The sequence below is a fragment of the Hyperoodon ampullatus genome, assembly GCF_949752795.1.
Source record: "Hyperoodon ampullatus genome assembly, chromosome: 10".
NCBI classification, from domain to species: domain Eukaryota; kingdom Metazoa; phylum Chordata; class Mammalia; order Artiodactyla; family Ziphiidae; genus Hyperoodon; species Hyperoodon ampullatus.
Genome location: NC_136923.1, coordinates 83,325,216 through 83,345,286, shown reverse-complemented (window position 1 = coordinate 83,345,286; position 20,071 = coordinate 83,325,216). Strand labels below are relative to the sequence as shown.

Below are 20,071 nucleotides of genomic sequence, written 5' to 3'. Positions count from 1 at the left end.
CGGGACGCATCGACGCTCTAGCCCGCCGTTCTCTCACTGCTCCGCTGCCGCGTAGAGCTGGTCCTCTATCCCGCGGAGCTGGCTGGCCCCTCCCTCCAGCCCCAGATAAGCCCCCAAGTCGAAGTACCCGACACGGGCTTGGAATTCCGGGTATTTGGGCTTCTTAGTCGCAGAGGCATAAGGCGTGCGTGGGAGAAGGGCTCGGGTTCTGTATGCTTAGGTCCAGGGACAGAATAGGAAGGACCCTTCAGTGGGGAGGGAGTTACTCTCTTTCTTTTATTAATACTCTCGTCCCCTTCCCAGCCCTCGACCACCCGTCCATCATGGACCTTGCCAGCACCTGCTCCAGCTTTCAGTCTGACCTGGATTTCTGTCCGGATTGCGGCTCGGTCCTGCCTCTTCCCGGAGCTCAGGATACGGTCGCGTGTACTCGCTGTGGCTTCTCCATCAACGTGCGAGGTGAGGGGCTCGTACGCAGCGGCCCCGGCAGAGGGCCCAGCGTGGAAGGGTCAGAGGCTTTAGGACCTCAGGATCGGTTGGATTGAAGAGGGGGACCCTAAAGCAGGGTATCAGGCACTTTTGGTCATGGGTCGAAACCTGAAGGGAAGAATATAAGGCCTCCTGGCCAAACCGAGAGGGAGTTGTGGGTGTCAGCCCTCTCCAAACCAAGTCTTACTGCCTTTGCAGACTTTGAGGCGAAGGTTGTGAAGACCTCAGTTGTGTTCCACAAACTGGGAACAGCCATGCCCGTGTCGATGGAGGAAGGACCTGAGTTCCAGGGACCCGTGGTAAGTGAGTGACACGGAGGACTGGCCCCGTTGGGAGGGTGGGAAAGAAATGGAGGGGGGATTGCACAGATCTGGAGTGTTTTGTACCCAATTCTAAGAGGGAAGAGGGGTCTTTAAAACAGTAGTGTCTGAGGAATGTGATAGCCTGATGTCTGTGATCAGTAGGGGGAATTATTAACCCACCTGTTGCTTCCCAGGTTGACAGGCGCTGCTCTCGATGTGGGCACGAGGGAATGGCATACCACACCAGACAGATGCGCTCCGCTGATGAAGGGCAGACCGTCTTCTACACCTGTACCAACTGCAAGTGCGTATCCTTTCCCTCCCCTCTGCCCTTTCTCAGTCTGTTTGCTACCTAAACAAATCCAACGATTTACTTTTTGTACTGAATAAACAGTTGTTTCCTTTGGTCCCATCCCTCATTTCTGTACAGTTCAAGTAATAGGGAGATTTGTGGTATTTTTTTAAATTACACTTTTCTTATCCTTTTTATACCCAGTGAATTAAAGTTTTAAGATATTTAAAAGGAAAGAAAAAATACAGAAGGCAAGTATTGCTTGGTGATCAGTGTGTTATGTTGGAATCTTCCACTGCATTCAACGTAGTTTTACTTTGGTGAGAATTATTCTTGAGTGATTTAAAGAACACGGAATAGTTTTAAGAACTCCTCTTTCTCTTTGGTGTTCTGCAGTTTCACTACAATATATCAAGATGTGGCTTTCTTTTATTTATTGTGTTTGGGATTTGTTGGGCTTTCTGAAAGTAAGGATTGATTTTTTTTTTTCCAGCAACCTTGGAAAATTATCAGCCATATCTCATTGAGTATTGCCTTTCCCCTATGTTCTCAATTCTCACATTCTGGAGCTCTAATTAATTAGTTGTTTATATTAGACCTTATCTTCTATCCTCCATTTCTCTCACCCTGTCTTTTATATTTTCCATCTCTTTTTATTCTGCCTCTGGGTAAATTCTTCTGGTCTTTCTTCCGGTTCACTAATTCTGTCTTCAGTTTATTTCAATTATTGTTACTTAAAAAAATTTTTTTTGAGTTTTACTTGATTATTTTTCAAATCCCCTCCTCATTTTTAATAATTTACACTTCTTTAATCATATTTTAAATTGTTCCTTTTATTCTTAAAATATACATTACATTTAAATATACTAAACATGATATTTATATTCTGTCTGTTAATTCTCATACCCACAGTTTTTGTGGGTCTGATGCTGCCATCTGTTATTTCTACTGACTCTCTCATGGTGCTTTTTTTCTTTTGTGATTTTTGATGATAAGCTCAGATTTTTTATTTTTTTTTTTATTTTTTTATTTATTTTTTTTTTTTTTAATAAATTTATTTATTTATTTATTTATTGTAGGCTGTGTTGGGTCTTCATTTCTGTGCGAGGGCTTTCTCTAGTTGTGGCAAGCGGGGGCCACTCGTCATCGCGCTGCGCGGGCCTCTCACTGTCGCGGCCTCTCGTTGCGGAACACAGGCTCCAGACGCGCAGGCTCAGTAGTTGTGGCTCACGGGCCCAGCTGCTCCGCGGCATGTGGGATCTTCCCAGACCAGGGCTCGAACCCGTGTCCCCTGCATTGGCAGGCAGATTCTTAACCACTGTGCCACCAGGGAAGCCCAGCTCAGATTTTTTAGAATTTGGACTACAGAATTCTTTGAGGCCTGGGGTGAAAGCTGTATTCTTAGCATTTGTGTTTCCTGTTCAGGTGCCTTGAGGTGCTACCAAGCTAGAATCACTTTAAATAAATTCTCAGCTTCATGTTTTTTGGAGCACATAGGTAGTATGAATTTGGACTGCAAATCCAATGTAAAGGCCAGCTTTTGGTTAGAAATTCTCAGGGGAGATTTTTTTTTTTTCTCCCTCTACCTAGTGAGACAGTCAAAGTCCTCTTCTGAAGAGTTGGATTTTTTTTTTTCTTGTTCACTTTTATACAAAGAGGTAGCCCTTTGGGGGTCTCAAACTTATTCAGAGTATCTCCTATCAGACATCGTAGGTTTGTCTCTAGTTCACCCATGTGGCTATCAAAACAGCAAGGGCACCATGGTAGCAGGGGCTTCAGTTTTAACTTACCTGTCTAGATTCCTAGTTTTATATCATTTCAGCCAGTGTGAAGGTTGCCTTTACTTTCTTGCCTTCTCACCAATGGATTAAAAATATTTATAGTTAGATGTGCCTTTTGCGAATATTTTTTTCCCAGTCTGACCTATTTGTTTTTTTAACTTTTTATTTTTTTAATGACCAGAAGTTTTTAATTTTTATGAGGTCTAGTTTATCCTTTTTTCGTTTATGGCTAGTGCTTTTTGTTTTCCTAAGAAATCTGGGCATACTTCATAATTTGCAAGATATATTTTTAATCCCAGCATTTTTAGTTGTCTTGAATTTGTGGAGGGTTGTTTAGGGGAGCTAGTCCTGCATGGTCATAAATGAAAGTCTTTCTTGATTTTTAATTGATTGTCTTATCTTACACTGCTAGAACCTCTTCCTTTGTTCAATATAACAAGTCCTTTCTTTCTCTATAGGTTCCAGGAGAAGGAAGACTCTTGATTTTTTTTCTGAGCGACTCAACAATCTCTCCTTCTCTTCCTTGGAAGGTGAAAGATATTGGGTTCTTAGATCCTTTGTCCGTCTCCTGATTGCAGTGTTTTGCTCCCAGAGGAAAAGCAGATCATCATGTGGGGATTACCATTGTCCCCAGAGTACTCCTACCCTAGTTGAGTTTCCTTTATTAAAGTTATAGTTTTCTATAAGAGCCAGACGTATGTACGTTATTTATAATCTGTCTTCTTCCAAAAGATATTTATGTTAGCTTAGAGAGATATATTTGTCCTTTCAACAAATATATCAGCTACAAAAAGAGAATATAAATTAGTACAACAAAAAGAAAAAGGGAAAAAAATAAATAAAACAAAAAACAAGGACAAAAAAATGGAGCCAGGAATGAGGTTAATATAAAAAGGTAATTATAAGTACTCCCTCATTATCTAAATCTATTTGGTTCCTGAGTTTAGGGAAACAAAGAGTGGGAGTTTGGATAGTGGGAGATTCAACAGAAAACTTAACCAGATTCAGTTGATATGTAAGTCTGGACAATAAAAAAATCTGACACTCAGAGATACAGGTGGACACTTTGGAAATTTTTTTATTGCTCTTGAGATAAATGTAATATATATATATATATTCTTTTTACATTGTAATAGATTCATATATAGAAAGGTAGAAAGAAAAAAGTAAAAATCAAAAGGAATCCCATTCCACAGAGATATTTGGTTTTTTTTTAATGGGATTTACTATACATGCTGAGTTGTATCTTGCTTTTTTCAGTTCAAACCAAAAACTTCAAAGGGAAGCAAATGCTTAGTCCAGGCACAATAAACATTTCAGTCTGGGAATGCTGATTCCTGCATTCCTTGGTTTAAATGGCGACCAAGAGGTGATGGTAACGATTATCTTGTACTGCCCTTTATATATTGTGAGCTCTCTAACATACACTATCTTGTTTGATCCCACAGCAACTTGGAGGGATGGGCAGGGCAGTTTTCTCCACTGTATTTTTTTTTTTTTTTTTGCGGTATGCGGGCCTCTCACTGTTGTGGCCTCTCCCATTGCAGAGCACAGGCTCCGGACGCGCAGGCCCAGCGGCCATGCTCACGGGCCCAGCCGCTCCATGGCGTGTGGGATCTTCCCGGACCGGGGCACGAACCCATGTCCCCTGCATCGGCAGGCGGACTCTCAACCACTGCGCCACCAGGGAAGCCCCTCCACTGTATGTTTTAACAGTTCTGGTAATTGACTTTCCTGCCTCACTCCTGAAATCTAAAACAAATCTGTTCATGTTTCTACCCTGCTTTAAGCCTTTCACCGACTGGATAAAGTGCAAGTTTCTTAGCAAAGCATACAGGGCGTCCTATATAACCACGCCCACCTGTCAATCACCATTTGGCACTCCCCTTACATCCCTTCAGTACGAAACTGCATTTCCTTCAGTGCGCACAACTACGACTTTTGTAAGCTGCTTTCTTTACCTAAAAAACCCATTTGTCTGCCTTCCTGTTCTCTTTTTGCCACTCTTGTGCTCCCTGAGAAACATACACATATTTTTATCTTATAAACTGGCCTGTATTGTAATTTATGACAATTTCTGTGCTTAATCTTACTCATCTCCACCCCAGAGCAAGGGTAGGCAGTATGTAACTAAATTCAGTTTCATAGATGAGACTTACATCTGTGTTAATATTCCAATGTCTTATATGTCTGTTAGTATTTATGCCAGTCTTCCCCATTAGACTGGGAGCTAAAACGCAGGGTCTGAGTGTTTTATGCGCCTCCATCTTCAAGTTACAGCACAGTGAAAGGAAACAATCCAAGTTGAAGACGCATTAAGTGCCCTGCTCGAACACCTACAGGCACAGGGCGAGGATTAAAACCCAGATTCTTGTTTTTTAAAATAAATTTGTTTATTTTTTAAATTTTATTTTTGGCTGCATACAGCATTTGTTTTTCTCTTTTTGGCTGCGTTTGGTCTTCGTTGCTGCGCTCGGGCTTTCTTTAGTTGCAGCGAGCGGGCGCTATTCTTCGTTGCAGTGCATGGGCTTCTCATTGAGGTGGCTTCTCTTGTTGAGGAGCACGGGCTCTAGGCATGCAGACTCAGTAGTTGTGGCGTGCAGGCTCAGTAGTTGTGGTGCACGGGCTTCGTTGCTCCGCGGCATGTGGGATCTTCGCGGACCGGGGCTCGAACCCATGTCTCCTGCGTTGGCAAGCGGATTCTTAAGCACTGCGCCACCAGGGAGGCTCAACCCAGATTCTTAATCAAGTGTGTTTCTAACTGCTCCCAGGTCTCAATTCTTTAATTTCCAGACGAAACAATAAGAAAACGAAGCTAGGCCGTGGTAGGATCATTACTATTGCCCCTTAGCTTTCTCCGCGCTCCCACACAGCCAAGGGATGGGGGTGGGCTGGACTCAGCTACTGCACATCTGAACCACGTGAGGTAACCAGTCTGCAGCGCCAAGTCCGACTCTACCCTCCTTGACCGCAGCTTCCAGCTCAATCTCTGTGGTGCATGCGCGTGCTGCCCTTGATCGCCCCGCCCCTGCTTCCACATCGTAGAGACGCCCCTTCCGCCAAAGTTGTGTAGCCTTCTTGCGGCGCCTGCGCACTGTCACATTACGGCGGAACTAATCCGGCGACCTTGAGCTTAGACGCATTTAGTGCCAGGAAGGGAAAAGGGGGACCACAGAATGCGTCACACCCGGAAGCGGAGATCCGGAAGTGGGGTTGGACAGGTTATCCCCAGGGGTGGGGCAGCGGAGGCCCAGGAGGAGGGGGAGAAAAGAAGGTGGAGGATCCTGGCTACTAATCTGAATCCGATACCGATTCTCTTAGACCTCAGAGACACAGAAAAGACAGAAGGGTGCCTCATCCCCCTTCCTCCCCTCCTCCCTCTCTTCAACCTTAGCCATGGCGGAGGCAGGGGCCGGGCTGAGTGAGACCGTCACTGAGACAACGGTTACCGTGACAACCGAGCCCGTGAGAAAGGCGGGGGGCGGTGCTGTTTAGGGGTTGGGGAGATACCGGGAGGGAAGGGATAGGGCTTTGGAGAGTTGCTGGAGGGGCTGGGCCTGGGGATATGGGAGGAAGTGGGGTTGGGAGAATCTCAAGGTATTGGGAGATTTTGGGTGTGTCAGAGTTGGTGCAGAAGGCTGGTCAAGAGACATGCAATAGAGTTAGGATATAGGTGATGCTTCTTGGAGTGGTGGTGTGTATAAGTAATGAAAGAACGGGAATTTGGAGATTAAGGAGCAAGGGATGTGCTGGGGGGAAATGAAGGGCTGTGTGAGAAAGCATGGTTGGAGGCCAGCTGCAGGGGAATTTGACTGGAAGCATACTTATCAGTAAATATTTGTTGAAGGGATGATTGTAAAAGGAAGCAGAGGGAATGAGGGAACAAGAAAAGGGAGATGAAGATAGTATTTTGAAAAATCAGAGGAGATATAAATAGAGAAAAATGTAGCATTTTTGCAAAAACAACTTAAGTTGCCTTCAAAGGGAGAAGGTTGTGTTGGGTTTAATAACCCTTGGACTAAGGGAGTTTAGAGTAATAGTTACTAGAGATGCCAGGATGCTGGGGAATAGGTGGATAACAAGTGGGGAGGGCTGGGCTTGAGGATGAGAGAGGTGAGAACAGAGTTCTTTCTTTAATGGGAAAAAGAATAGGGGGTCTGGAAAAAAGAAAGGGAGATCAAAGATTAGGCATTGGTGACTGAGAAAATCATTTCCATGTATTAATACCACCAAGGATGATTTGGGGAGGAAGACAGAGAAACAGCGAGGATTATATTTCCCTTTGAAGATTTGCTGGGACCTTTCCTAGGTTAGGAATTGTATCTTCTCTGTATACTAGTGGTTACCAAGAACAGGAAATAATACTTCATGATTCCTCAAGGGACTCCGTGAGGCCAAAAATCTGTTCTATTTTATCTTCTCCCAGCACTCAGCTCCTCTGGCACTATGTCTGATCCTGATTGAGTTGGGGAAGGGAAGAGAGGAGGCCCCCAGGAGGAAGTGGGAAAGGTTAATAGGAGGGGACTAGCTAGGTATGCCCATCCTTCTTAACGTTCCAGGAGAACCGGAGCCTAACCATCAAACTTCGGAAACGGAAGCCAGAGAAAAAGGTGGAATGGACAAGTGACACTGTGGACAACGAACACATGGGCCGCCGCTCATCAAAATGTGAGTAATTGTTGGCCCACAGTAACCCTGGAGTCCTGGCTCCCCTCAGCATGTCTTCTGCCTTCTCACATTCACTGACCTTCCCGAAGCCCCCAGATGCTCACAATCCTGTGGCTGTCCTGGTGGTTCTCCGGTACCAGGGAGAGAAGGTTAAAGTTAGAGGAACAGAGGTAGGGAGAGGCTTGAATTGGGATGTGCCAAGGCCTAAAGTCAAGAGATATCTGAGGTGGGAGAGGTGGAACTTTGGATTCCTGGCTGGAAAGGACGAGGGAGTTGGGTGTCTGAGTCCCAGGGTGTGGGCCTGGGGAAGTCGGTTCCTGGAAGGTAGAAGGAGAAAATGGTGAAAGTAGGGATTTTTACTGAGATCCAATGGGAATGGAACTGATGCTCCATCTTATCTCTTCCTCCTTTTTAACTGGGCTCCTCCCTCCAAATCCAGGCTGCTGTATTTATGAGAAACCTCGGGCCTTTGGCGAGAGCTCCACGGAGAGTGATGAGGAGGAAGAGGAGGGCTGTGGTCATACACACTGTGTACGGGGCCACCGCAAAGGACGGCGTCATGCAACCCCGGGACCAAGCCCCACCACCCCTCCCCAGCCTCCTGACCCCTCCCAGCCCCCTCCAGGGCCAATGCAGCACTAAATTCCTCTCTCCCCCACCATTCCTGTGTCTGTCTGGCCCTGAATGTATTCATGTGGCTACTCGGGGACTTAACCCATGGTTTGATCCCTTCTCCAGCCTCCTCCTCCCCTCTCCTCTGCCTCATAGAGGGAAGAGGGGGAGGAGGGTGGACAGAGATCCTGGAATTCTGACTTGCTGCTATTCCAGAACCCAGGCTTCTGGGTTCCCCCAGCCCTCATTTCTGCCTCCTCTCTTTAGGGATCCAGGCATCTTGGTCCCAGTCTTTTCCCTTTGTTCTCACTGCCAAACTACCTGTCCTGTGATCTAATTATCTTGGCCCCTTGCACTCTTTACTTGAGTTCCAAACAGTTAAATTGGGTTTCCAACAGCCCCAGCTTTCACTGCCAGGGTCCTAGTCAGATTCCAGGCAATCTTGTTCCAGCTATGCTTGTTAATCCTGGCTTAGAGCTTTTCCACTAATGTATTTATGTCATCCTAACTCTTAGTCCTTGCCTGTGGGATGTGAGGTCTTATGTGAGACCTCAGAGCTCTTAGCCCTTTCCCTCCTCTCCTGCCCACTCCCGTCATGCCCTTAAGAGGAGTTAGGAGAGAGAGAGGTCTTTGTCATTCTCACCTTGGGAGGATGGCAAATGGAAAAAGAAATAGTCATGTTCTCCCCTCACCCTTCTCGTGTGACCTAGGGTTTCTGACAAAGCTGGCTTCAAGACTGGTCACTTAGAGCCAACTGTCTCCTCAGGCTTTGGTCTTCCAGCTTAGGAGACAGATCCAACATGGTCCCAGGGGCCTGGGTCCCTGGGAGAGGAAGGAACAGGGAGGGAGCAAAGAGATGCACTCTCACCCCTTCCTTCCTAGGCTTTGATGTCTCTGCCAGCCCAGATGTCCTGGCCTTCCCCACCCCTTACTGGGATCTGGATATCATTTTCCAGGCCTCTTGCCATGCACAGTTGCAGAGATCAGTCAAATCCATACCACCACTGAGATCTCATTTATTGCCACAGATGCACAAAATAAATAACCCAACATCACAAAATGTGTTAAATACAGGCCTATTTATACATATGGGGAAAGAAGTGAGGCTATATACAAAGGTGAATTCGGGGTGTCTGGGCCATTCCCAGGTTGAGGGAAGGAGAGGTAGCACAATTGGTTGCTTGTTGTGAGTATGTGCAGGGGGGAGGTTTTAAGAAGGTTCTTAATGGGAAAAGGCTGTAAGCATAGAAAGCCGCCATGGTGGAGTAGAACTGGCCTGCTCCCATCTCCCCCAAAAAGAGGGCCCTAAGGCCCAGGCCAGAGTCAAGCCTCTTGTTTTGGGGGAGGAGGCTTTGGTTTCTCTTGAGGAGAAACCTCAGAATGGACGAGGCAGGGAAGCCCAAGCCTCAGACCTGTGGAGAGGGCACTGGGCCCTTCTTTGCCAGGAGGAGAGGCAGGGGTGGGAGGTAAATGTTTGACTGGCAGGGCCTCTGTGTATTAAACATGGGCCAATTATCAGTACTGATGGGGCAGGACCTGTTCCCCAATTCAGGCCTGGGAAAGATAGAAGGGGCAAGATCCCTTGGGAAGTACTGGGGTAACCTAGGGAGAGAAGCATCCCAAGATTTGGGGGGAGGGGGCGGGGAGCAGGAATGAATTAAGCTTCGGGCATGGATGTGGAAACTGGAGGCCAGGTGAGGTCCTAACTATCTGGAAGAAAACAGACAATGTAGGTGCGGGGGTTGCTTATCAATACACGGGCAATGGGCGTGGACATGATGCCTGGAATGAGTAAGGATTTCCGTGCCCAAGAGGAAGCAGCCTTATTTCGGACCAAGCCAGAATAAGTGTTGTGGGTGAGCTTCTCAGCCTTCCGCTGGCACGAGGCAGAGGGGGACGCGGGGGTCGCGGGTGCACAGCAGCGGGAAGACGCGCTCACCCAGGGGACCGGGCGCCTGGAAGGCGAAGAGCAAGTCCAGGGAACGGCCGTCGTAGAAGGCCACGCGGCCCCGCTCCCAGTCCAAGTCCACGCGGATGCGCCGCGGCTGGGGCCCGGCGCCGCCCAGCGGGGTGGGCTCCGGGGACGTGAGCGCCCACAGGCGGCCGCCGCGACCCTCCACGGCCCACACAGCCCCCGCGGGACATAGGCCTACTCTGCCCTTGCGTCGCACTGACTCCCCGGCCGCGCCCAGGGCATAGCGGCTCTCCCCGTCGTCGTCAGCCTCCCCGGAAGAGTCTCCGCGGGAGGCGGTGTCCGCGATCTCCACCTCCCAGCAGTGGCGGCCAGCCCCGAAGCCCTGCGCGCCCAGCACCGCCAGGAGCTGATCGAAGCGCGCCGGGCCGTCGCGGGGTGCGGGTGTCCCCGGTGGGGCCAGTCGGACGCTGCGGCGGTCCGCGGAGACCAGCAAGCGGCGGTGAGCGGTGCCAGGATCCAGGGTCAGGTCGGCTGCAGAGGAGAAAGCAGGGGGAGGACCGTGTGAGCAGGCTTTCCGAATCAGAGGAGGGATAGGATGGAGAGGATGCGCGGAGGGTACACAAGAGGCCCACAGCAGCTCAAAAGGCGGCTGTAGGACCAAAGAGGGTGAAGGCATATGAAGAGCAGGCTTGGGCAAGACCCAACCTGCGATGATGGGCCACTTCCTTCTGGAGAATTGGACTTGGAGAAGGACCCTGCTGGCCCAGGGCAGGGGGTACAGCACAGCGACTGAAGGAGGGGTTGCCCGAGTTTGCGGCCTTGGCGGCAGAGTGAGGCTCGTCTGACTTCTAGGGAGGGTGAGGACTGATACCTCAATCTGCAGCATCTGGGGCGGGGGGGTGGGTGGGGTGGGAGCTGGGTCAACAGGATGGAGAAGATGGAGCTCAAGAGGAAGGCTGATACCAGATACCAGCACCGCACGTGATAGAGGGGAGGGCCAGAGGGAGAAATCCAAAGTATCCTGAGAAACCAGCCCACCACCCGCAGGAACAGGTGGGAGTAGACAGGCCTATTCCTATAGGGAGCACAGGGCACAGGAGAGAGAAGGTGGTGATAGCCAAAGGGACCAGAAAGAACTAATCATTGGCCTTGTGTGTATGGGGTGCTTTGAGGAAAGATTTCTGGATTAGGGGTGCTAGAAGCAATCTGGGTTGGGTGGGATGGTGGGTGACCAAAAGGGCGGAGCACCTTCTCTAGGAAGTTTAAAGAAGGGCAGAGGGCAGCCTTGGAAGTGATGGAAGGAACTCCCCAGAAGCTGCAGAGAAGGCCCAGAGCCTCAGGGGCAAGGAGACGTGGGAATCCTGGGACACTTCTGGAAGGGAGTGATGAGAAGTGGTGGCAGCAGGGATTCCCCAGAAGCAGCTGACCCCCAGGGGTCTGTTGTGTGAGTGTATGAACAGGTAAGAGGAGAGAATAGCTGGAATATGAGGAATGAAGGATAGACCTTGTTATAGGTTGAATTGTGTTCCCCCCCCAGAAAGTTGTGAAGTCCCCCCAATACCTCAGAATTTGACTGTATTTGGAAATAGAATCTTTACAGAGGTAATCAAGTTAAAATGAGGTCATTAGGGTGGACCCCAATCCAATATATCCAGTGTCCTTATAAAAAGGGGAAATTTGGACCCAAAGACAAGTGTGTATAGAGAGAAGATGCTGTGAAGACAGAATGCCATCCACAGGCCAAGGAACGCCTGAGGCTATCAGAAGCTAGGAGAGTCCTGGAACACAGTCTCCCTCTCAGCCCCCAGAAGGAAACAACACTGTTGACACCTTGACTTCTACCTCTAGAATCATTTAACTTCTGCCTCTAGAACCATAAGACGATAAATTTCTATTGTTTAAGCTACTCGGTGTGCAATGCTTTCCTATGGCAGCCCTAGGAAACTAATACAGACATCAAAAAGGACTTGATCATATTTGAGAGAGAACGGGGAACAAACTGAAAACAGCCTCTCATTTAGTTCCCTCCCTTCTGCCCTCCTTACCTGTCAGCCTATGAAGCATCTTTTTGACCACTGGGTAATCTTCAGAGAGATCGTCCTCTGAGTTAGATGACTTGGGAGTTGCGGCATCAAACCTGGATAGATGAGGGAGAAGGGTCAGGAAACTGGTAGATACCCTCTGCCCTCTGATGTCCCCACCCCTACCCCACTCACATCTCTGGAGCAGAAAAGGGTGAGGCCACACACAGAAAATCTGTCTGTGAGTGGGGACAAAGATGTGGCTCCTGTAAGAAGGTGATGGATGTGGCAGCTGATAGTGGAAAAGAAAAAACAGTAAAAATGGAACTCACCTTCTCCATGTCTTCTTCGTATCCTGGGGTGGGCAGAAAAAAACATGGATGTGAGCTCTGGGCTTCATACTGTGGAGAGCTCTTCCCCCGCCTCCTCAGGTAGCTGGGTCTGATGTGGTGAGGTTCCTCTGTGCATCTCAGGCTGATCTCACCTCTTTATCCCCTGTGCTCCCTTTTCCTCTCATTCTCCCCCTTCCCCTTTCATGACCTTTCCTTCCTCTCAGTCACCACTTTCTCATCCTCCTAACTCCACCCCCACCATCCTCCTCCCTTTGCCATGCCACAAAGCCTCTCAGTTCCCCTTCCCCAGCCTCATCCAGGCCTTTTTCTTGCCCCCAGAGTCCTCACCATTCCCTGTTTCCTCCCAGCCCGCCCCCCTTCTCTTTCTCAGTGGCCCCCATCCTTATCCCCTTCCTGAGGGTGTATCCCAGATAAACATCCCCCGCCTCCTCCATCACACAGACCAAACACATACTTAGAGTCCTTAGGCTAAGAGTTCATTTATAAAAGCCGTATAATAAAGCTGCTTCCCCTCTTGCCATAAAAGCCCAGTGTCGTTTATAGGGCCCTTTGTTCTGTGTCTCTCTACCCTGACCAAGGAAGCAGCTGGACTTGGATGTGTCCCAGAAGGCCCAGCAGATCTGCAGGGTACCATGAGAGCCAGGAGAGGGCGCTGGATGCTCCCCATCCAAATACTAGGATTCCCTCTACCGGCTTAGCAGTCTAGTGGGAAAGACTGGGGCCGACCAGTAGGGTGGTGAAGGGGAGAGAGGAAAGGCAATTTGCCTAATTATGCCAATTACACCTAGACTAATTAGGTATATGTAGACTTCAAAGGGTGGAAACAAGACTCGAGGCCGGCTCGGCTGCTGGCGAGAAGCCAGTCGGGAATGCGGGGCGCCTGGAGGTCGGCAAGGGTTGGTTGACGGCCAAAGAGTCAGGGCCCAGGAGGGACGCGGGAGGCTAGGTGGGTGGGTGATCAGGGTGGGATGTGGAGAGGATCCAGAGGTCCCAACGTCTGTTTTCCCGGACCTTGCCTCCACCCGTGGCCGCCTCTGCCTGGGGCCCTGGGAGGAGCGGAGGACAACAATAACAACACAGCAAGGCCCAGGCCGGAGCCCGGGGACCTACCCCACGACGCTACAGGGGAGTTTGGATCTGCCTCCCTCCCTTCTTCCCAACTTTTGACAGCCGCCTCCTTCCCCGCCCGTCCACTCCAGCTTTTTCTCCATCCTCCCTCCTGCTTCTCCTCTGCTGGGCTAGTTCTGATCTCACTCACCAACCTCCCAGGCACCCAGCACCCTCCCCTCCGCCTGGCCTCCGCCTCCGGGGCGCCTAGCGGCGTCTTTCCCCAGCCTCCCAGTTCCCGCGCTCTTCGCCGGGCCTTAGGGGTCTCCTCCTGTTCTGTCTAGTGCCCCAACCCCTTCCCTCCAGCCCCTCTCACAAGACTCAGGCATCCGTCCAGCTTCGCTCTGGGCAAAGCGTCAACTGCTTCCCGGCATCTCTCACTTGACAGCTGCCGCCCCCTCGTCCTCTGCTTTTCTTTCCCCAGCTCCATCTTTTGCCTAAACTTCGAGAAGGGCCCCAGCTCGGGAGGTGCCATTCCCCGCTTCCCCAGGGAGCCCGCGGATGGCCCCTTCTGCCGACAGCTGCGGACTCGCGAAGCGCACCCCTGCCTCACCTCTCCGTGCGGGTCCAGGCAGCCCATGGTGGGGACGCGGCCCCCTCGGCGTTTCCCAGCTCGGGCCCCGGGGTCGGCCAGCTTCTCCCGCAGCCCGCGGCTGATTCGCACTTCCACCGCCAGCCGCACGTTAGACCTCAGGCTGCGGCGGGGGCACGGCCGGCCGCAGCACGGGCAGGCGGTGGGGGGCGCCTCGGGGCCGGGGGCCGGCGGGGTCCCCCAACGGCGGTCCAGGCACGCGCGGCAGAAGCTGTGCTCACACACCAGGAGCACCGGGTCCTCGAAGGGGCCCCCGCACAGCGGGCACGTCGCTAGCTGCTCCAGGCGCTGCACCAGCCCCCGGCCCAGCAGCTCGGATGCCTCCATGGGGAGCCAGCGTCCGGGCGCCGTCCCTTCCGCGACCATCGGGACCACCTTCGGGCTACGCAGGTGGCTGAGCGCCTCTGCTGCTGGTTGCGTCGCTGCCCCTCTCTCCGCCTCCCGCATTAACTTTCTGACGCTTTCTGGCGCTCTCCTGGGATCGCCTCTCTCTTCAACCAGCCTGTTTCCGCCAATCTCCCCACTACGTCAGGCTTTATAGGGAGGGAGGAGGCCCCTGCGGGAGGTAAACATCAGGGCTTGCGTAACACCCCATCTGGTTCTCCCGCTTCCCCGTGAGGTTTGGAGGAGGAGGGTGGAAGGGACATCTAGGTCTTGAGCCGAGGAGGTGGTCGCTAGGGGGCGCTCTGGGGGCAAGGTAGCAAGGTGTGGGGTGGGTAGCCCCCGTCACCCCCCGAATTGCCCGAATCTCGCCTCCGCCTTGGCCTGCGGTGTACAGGTGGGCAGGGCGCCCCGGCTCGCTTTTGGCATGTGTGCGCACATCGCCAGAGTATGTCATTCCAGGTGGCTGGCACACCTACATCTGGGGGCCTGGGGCCAGGAAGAAGGGATCCTGGTTTGTGCGGCTTTGGCAGGCCTCTGAGTGTTGGTGTGTGGCTGTCATTCCAGAGGCCTCTCTCCTCTCCATCTTTCTGCCTTACCTATTAAGGGCTTGAGGACGCTGAAGCTGTGGGGTAAGGGGTGGGGAGCAGGCACCCACACCCCCACCTCAAGGAGTCAGTGTAGGTCTCTCTCAGCTGTACCTCTGGCTGGCTCCCATGGCCTCCCTTGTTTCTTCCTATGTCTCTCTTTCTAGTTGTTTCTCTCTCTTTTCCCTGTGTATGTTTTTATTTCCACTTTTCTCTTTCTCTCCTTCTTTGGCATGTACCCAAAGGTTGTCTATTTTCACTCTTTTGGTCCACTGAGGCCCATAGACCTGGCACTGTCGAGGTCACACAGTAAGGGAATGACCTGAAGCGGAGCCATACCCAGATCTTCTGATTCATGGCCTTGCTGTGACTCCACCCTGCCGCTTTTTAATTTCAGATCCCTAAAACTCCCTTCTACTTTCTGATTTTTTTTTTTCCGGAGTTTTCCTCATGCCCTCTTCCCTCACCTCCATCTCTCTGTCTCTTTCCTCCTTCCCTCTCCTCTTCCCTCCTTTCCTTCCTTCCTCCTTGCTCCCTCTTCTTCCTAGTTCCTCCACCTCTCTCATGCTAGGCCTTTCTGTCTGGTACCCCTGTGGGGTTGTGAATAAGTAAACATTCAGATGTCTACAACTATGATCACACACACTGTTGTACAAACATGCGTGTGCATCCAGCAATGTTTAAATGCCTCAAAATGCACAAATAGGCAGATACTTTCATATAATGCAAAATCACAGATATGGGGCTTCCCTGGTGGCACAGTGGTTGAGAGTCCGCCTGCCGATGCAGGGGACACAGGTTCGTGCCCTGGTCCGGGAAGATCCCACATGCCGCAGAGCGGCTGGGCCCGTGAGCGATGGCCGCTGAGCCTGCACATCCAGAGCCTGTGCTCCGCAACGGGAGAGGCCACAGCAGTGAGAGGACAGCGTACCGAGAAAAAAAAAAAAAAAAAAATCACAGATATGCCCAAATAGTCTCATACACACTGAATATCACTGGGACGGACATCCAGGATTATTTAGGGACAGATAGACGTACTCAAAGAACAGATGCAAAGAGACACTCTGTCATTAGTTTTATTGTCAATAAGAACAGCAATACAACAATAGTAAGTCTTTATGAAGCAGCAGCATGTTATTAGGCAACTCCTCCAGGCATCCTTCTCTCCCCTACTTATCAGGGAGACACTCAAACATGACACCCTGATAAACAAAGTACACAAATAAACACACTCATCTTGGAACAAACCTCCCAGCTCCATGCTCATAAAACGCACAGCTATCCAAGAAAAAGACTTCAGATATGACCAAAGTCTATTTTGTAAAATGGACGTTCATGTAATGATAGGTAGAATAATGGTCCCCCAGAGATGTCTGTGTCCTAATTCCTGGAACCTGTGAACATGGTACCTTACATGGCAAAGGGGAATTAAGCTTGCAGATGGAATTAAGTTTGCTAATCAGTTGAGTTTAAAGTAGGGAGATTATTCTAGATTATCCAAGCGTCCTTAAAAGTGGAGGACAGGGACTTTCCTTGCAGTCCAGCAGTTAAGACTCCACGCTTCCACTGCAGGGTGGCACTGGTTGGATCCCTGGTCGGGGAACTAAGATCCCGCATGCTGCGTGGTGAGCCAAAAAAAAAAAAAGAAAAAAGTGGAGGACAGAAGCGGAAGAAGACAACCAGAAAGATAGAAGCTTATCTCTCAGCCTGACATTGCTGGCTTTGAGGACTGAGGATGGGGGGTCATGAGCAAAGAAAGTGGGTGGCCACTAGAAGCTGGAGAAGGCTAGGAGATGGATTACAGATGGAATCCAGCCCCGCCGACAGGGCTTGATTTTAGCCCTGTAAATCCTATTTTAGACTTCTGAACTACAGAACTATAAGATAATAAATGTGTGTTGTTTCTCAAATTTCAAACAAAAGTTTGTGATAATTTGTTACAGCAACAAATAGGAAACTAATACACATGCTTTCCCTTTCTCCCTCAGCCTCTGGCCCTTTGGGACTGTATGCACTTGTTTTTGCCCCTTCCAGTTTGTCACGTTTTTCGGATTTCTCTGCCTCTCTGGGCCTTCTTGTCTGTCCTCTCTGTCTCTGTCTCTCTCTCTCTCTTTTTTTTTTGTTTTTGGACTGCTTCATTTTCTTGGCTCTATCCCCACCCCAAGGCCTCTTGGACATTGGGTTCTTTCTGGATCTGGGCCTGGAATATCAGAGAAATGCCTCTGAGTCTCATCAGGAACCTTGTATTGTCACCAATCCAAGAGCCTTTCTATGACCTTCAAGTCCTACTCGATGGTTCACATCCTTAGTTGCACATTAAAGTCATTGGGGAAACTTTTAAACTCCTGATGCCCAGGAGACACCTCAGATCAATTAAACAGAATCTCTGGGGATGCGTCCCAGGAATCAAGAGTTTTAAAAGCTCTCCAGGTGATTCCAATGTTTAACCAGGGGGGACCCACTGTCTTACATGTTGAGGTTACAGGGGGACCTTCCCCTCCCCATTTTGCTCCTTATGCTTCACCTGCAGTGCCTTATATTTTCTGTTCCTTGAGCATAACAAGACTGACATTACTGCCAGGCCTTTGCACTCATGTTCCTTCTGTTTGGGCCCTTCTTCCTCTAGCAATATCCATGGCTGTCTCCACCTTCTCATTCAGGTCTCAACTCAAAGGTAACATATTCGGAGAGGACTTCTTTCACTACTGTATCTCAAGTCGTTTTCCTCCAAAGTGCTCACTGTCTCTTTACCCAGATATATTGATTCATGGTATTTATCACTATCTGAAATGATCTATTTATCTGGTTTGATCTGTTTCTATCCAATAGAAGGTAGCTATATAGGAACAGGAGCCTAGCCTGTTCACTGCTGTTTTCCCTGAACCTGGAACCGTGACTGGCACACAGACGGTCTCAATAAATATATAGCCAGTCACTGAACTGCCCATCATCAATAGGCAACGCGAAAGGGTCTTTTGACTGACTCTGCTTAGATCTTCTAAATGCCAGATACAGATATTCTTTTTTTTGTTTTTAAATTTTTGAGTTTTATTTTATTTATTTTTTATACAGCAGGTTCTTATTAGTTATCTATTTTATACATATTAGTGTGTACATGTCAATCCCAATCTCCCAGTTCACCCCCCCCACCTCTTTCCCCCCTTGGTGTCCATACAGACACAGATATTCTTATCCTTCTCAATCAACAGTCATTCTTCACTGGCAGATGCCAGGCCCAGTGCTGGGGGATGCTCATGTGAAGTGAGACATGGTGTTCAGTCTGGCTCAAGAAGCTCATGATCTAGCTGAAACTTGCATTCTATAACCAGATGATGAGGATTCCTGCTAAAAATGCTTTAGCTCAGCTTTTAAACAGTAGTTGCTGTGAGTTCACACTTAATGATTTTAGGACATGGCGTGCAGGGAAAAGGCATTTGGAAACAGACATTGCCAGGAAATGTCTCACTTCTCAAGACTGTCTCCCTCCCTCACCAGAATCTCCAACAACTCTGCACTTGATCCTCTAATTCCCCCTTGGGTTTATTCTATCTCCGGAGAGCTGGGTGGGTGGAGGTGATTTTTAGTGTGTGTTGGCTTGGCTTGGCTTGGCTTGGCTTGCTCTAGTTGACCATGACTGGATCCTGCCTCTCTGTTAGCACCACATCTTCTTAATATAGGTGTCTCCCACATAACTGTTCACACCTCTTTCCAGCTCTCTCCAGGATGTCTGCTTGTGGTGGTGTGGAATGTTGCAGCTAGACACCCATGCATGGCACTGGGGATGCTAGAGGTGGGAAGGCCTTACCTAATCGCCTCATTTCTTTTCCATCTCTTCCTTTTTTTCTCTCTTTTTGTTTATTCTTCAGTTTATCTCTCCCCCGTATCAGTAACATACGCATCTTTTTAAACAGCCTACAAGTCTTGGGACTTCCCTGGTGGTCCAGTGGGTAAGCCTCCGCGCTCCCAATGCAGGGGGCCTGGGTTCTATCCCTGGCCAGGAAACTAGATCCCGCGTGCCGCAACTAAGACCCGGTGCAGCCAAATGAATAAATATTTTAAAAAGTAATAATAAAGAGCCTACAAGTCTTTGGGAGCCTTGGCGAGGGAGAAGTAGATATGAAAACGTGTTTGGGAGACTGATGACAAGCCAGCCAAGGTCCCTGCCCTTAGGAAGTATGATAAGGCAGGTAAGATATATCCATCATCATCCAAAATCTGCCATTACTGAATCAGGGAGTCTGATGAGGCAAACAAGGTATATCTATCATCAACCAAGATATGTCATTACCAAATTATAAAGATGTGCTGAGGGAAGAAGAGTGAGTGGAAGATTCTGTTTACAGATCAGAGAATGAGTGAAAACGATTTCAGGAAGACTTCCTGGAGGAGGTGGCTTATAAATGAAGGATGGGTTGGGTTGAGCGGGAGACAAATGAAAAAACCTGAACAAAGAATGTGAAGCATCTTTGGGGAAAAAACTGGAAGTGGGAAAAGAGGCCCAGGGGTAAGAAGCACAAATGAAGGAGACCATTACTCTTTCTCAATTCCCACTTACTCTTCCCCTTCCCAAAGATTTTCTTTGAATTCGATTGCTTCCAGAAAGACTCTTTTTTTAAAAAGACTGCTGTTTACAATGTGCTTTAACAGAACTGAAAGTCCTAATAGAGCACGGCAGCTTTCCTATTCAAGGGCTCCAGGAACTCTGGGTAAAACACCCCCTGATGCTCAGGGCAGCTTCAGGAAGGGTGAACTTAAGGTAGAGATAGACGACGAGGATTTGACCAGATTAACCAAACAATCCTGATGCTCAAAAATGTGACCAAGGTTATATAGGACTGTCATCTTTATTGCCTGGTCTCTTGTTTAACCTTTTAACAGCTGTGGGGTTGACAGTCCAGCCATTTTACAGTGAGGACTCGGATTCCAGCAAGGTAAGGGATTTGCCTGGGCTCAAACAGCCGGTTAGAGGCA

The 20,071-nt window shown here is 49.4% G+C and overlaps 3 protein-coding genes across 4 annotated transcripts; 2 read left to right on the top strand and 1 right to left on the bottom strand.

Moving 5' to 3' along the window:
* Positions 1 to 40: 40 nt before the first annotated feature.
* Positions 41 to 3,552, top strand: POLR1H (RNA polymerase I subunit H; the record flags this gene model as incomplete). 2 transcript variants are annotated; one of them, XM_079713262.1, is made up of 5 exons in its annotated part: positions 41 to 150; positions 304 to 459; positions 688 to 788; positions 986 to 1,095; positions 3,323 to 3,552. In XM_079713262.1, exons 2-5 carry the CDS (start codon positions 324 to 326, stop codon positions 3,345 to 3,347), a joined length of 372 nt encoding a protein of 123 aa, XP_079569388.1. In that variant the 5' UTR covers positions 41 to 150; positions 304 to 323. The 2 variants fall into 2 exon arrangements, with proteins under 2 accessions (XP_079569388.1, XP_079569387.1); XM_079713261.1 differs by lacking the exon at positions 3,323 to 3,552 and having other exon boundaries at positions 986 to 1,147.
* Positions 3,553 to 6,220: 2,668 nt separating this feature from the next.
* Positions 6,221 to 8,193, top strand: PPP1R11 (protein phosphatase 1 regulatory inhibitor subunit 11). The gene is made up of 3 exons (XM_079713266.1): positions 6,221 to 6,329; positions 7,424 to 7,532; positions 7,972 to 8,193. The coding sequence occupies exons 1-3, from the start codon at positions 6,261 to 6,263 to the stop codon at positions 8,172 to 8,174; spliced, it is 381 nt and encodes a 126-aa protein (XP_079569392.1). The 5' UTR covers positions 6,221 to 6,260; the 3' UTR covers positions 8,175 to 8,193.
* Positions 8,194 to 10,009: 1,816 nt separating this feature from the next.
* Positions 10,010 to 14,579, bottom strand: RNF39 (ring finger protein 39; the record flags this gene model as incomplete). The annotated part of the gene is made up of 4 exons (XM_079713232.1): positions 10,010 to 10,590; positions 12,105 to 12,196; positions 12,413 to 12,435; positions 14,094 to 14,579. The coding sequence occupies 4 exons, from the start codon at positions 14,577 to 14,579 to the stop codon at positions 10,010 to 10,012; spliced, it is 1,182 nt and encodes a 393-aa protein (XP_079569358.1).
* Positions 14,580 to 20,071: the final 5,492 nt, after the last annotated feature.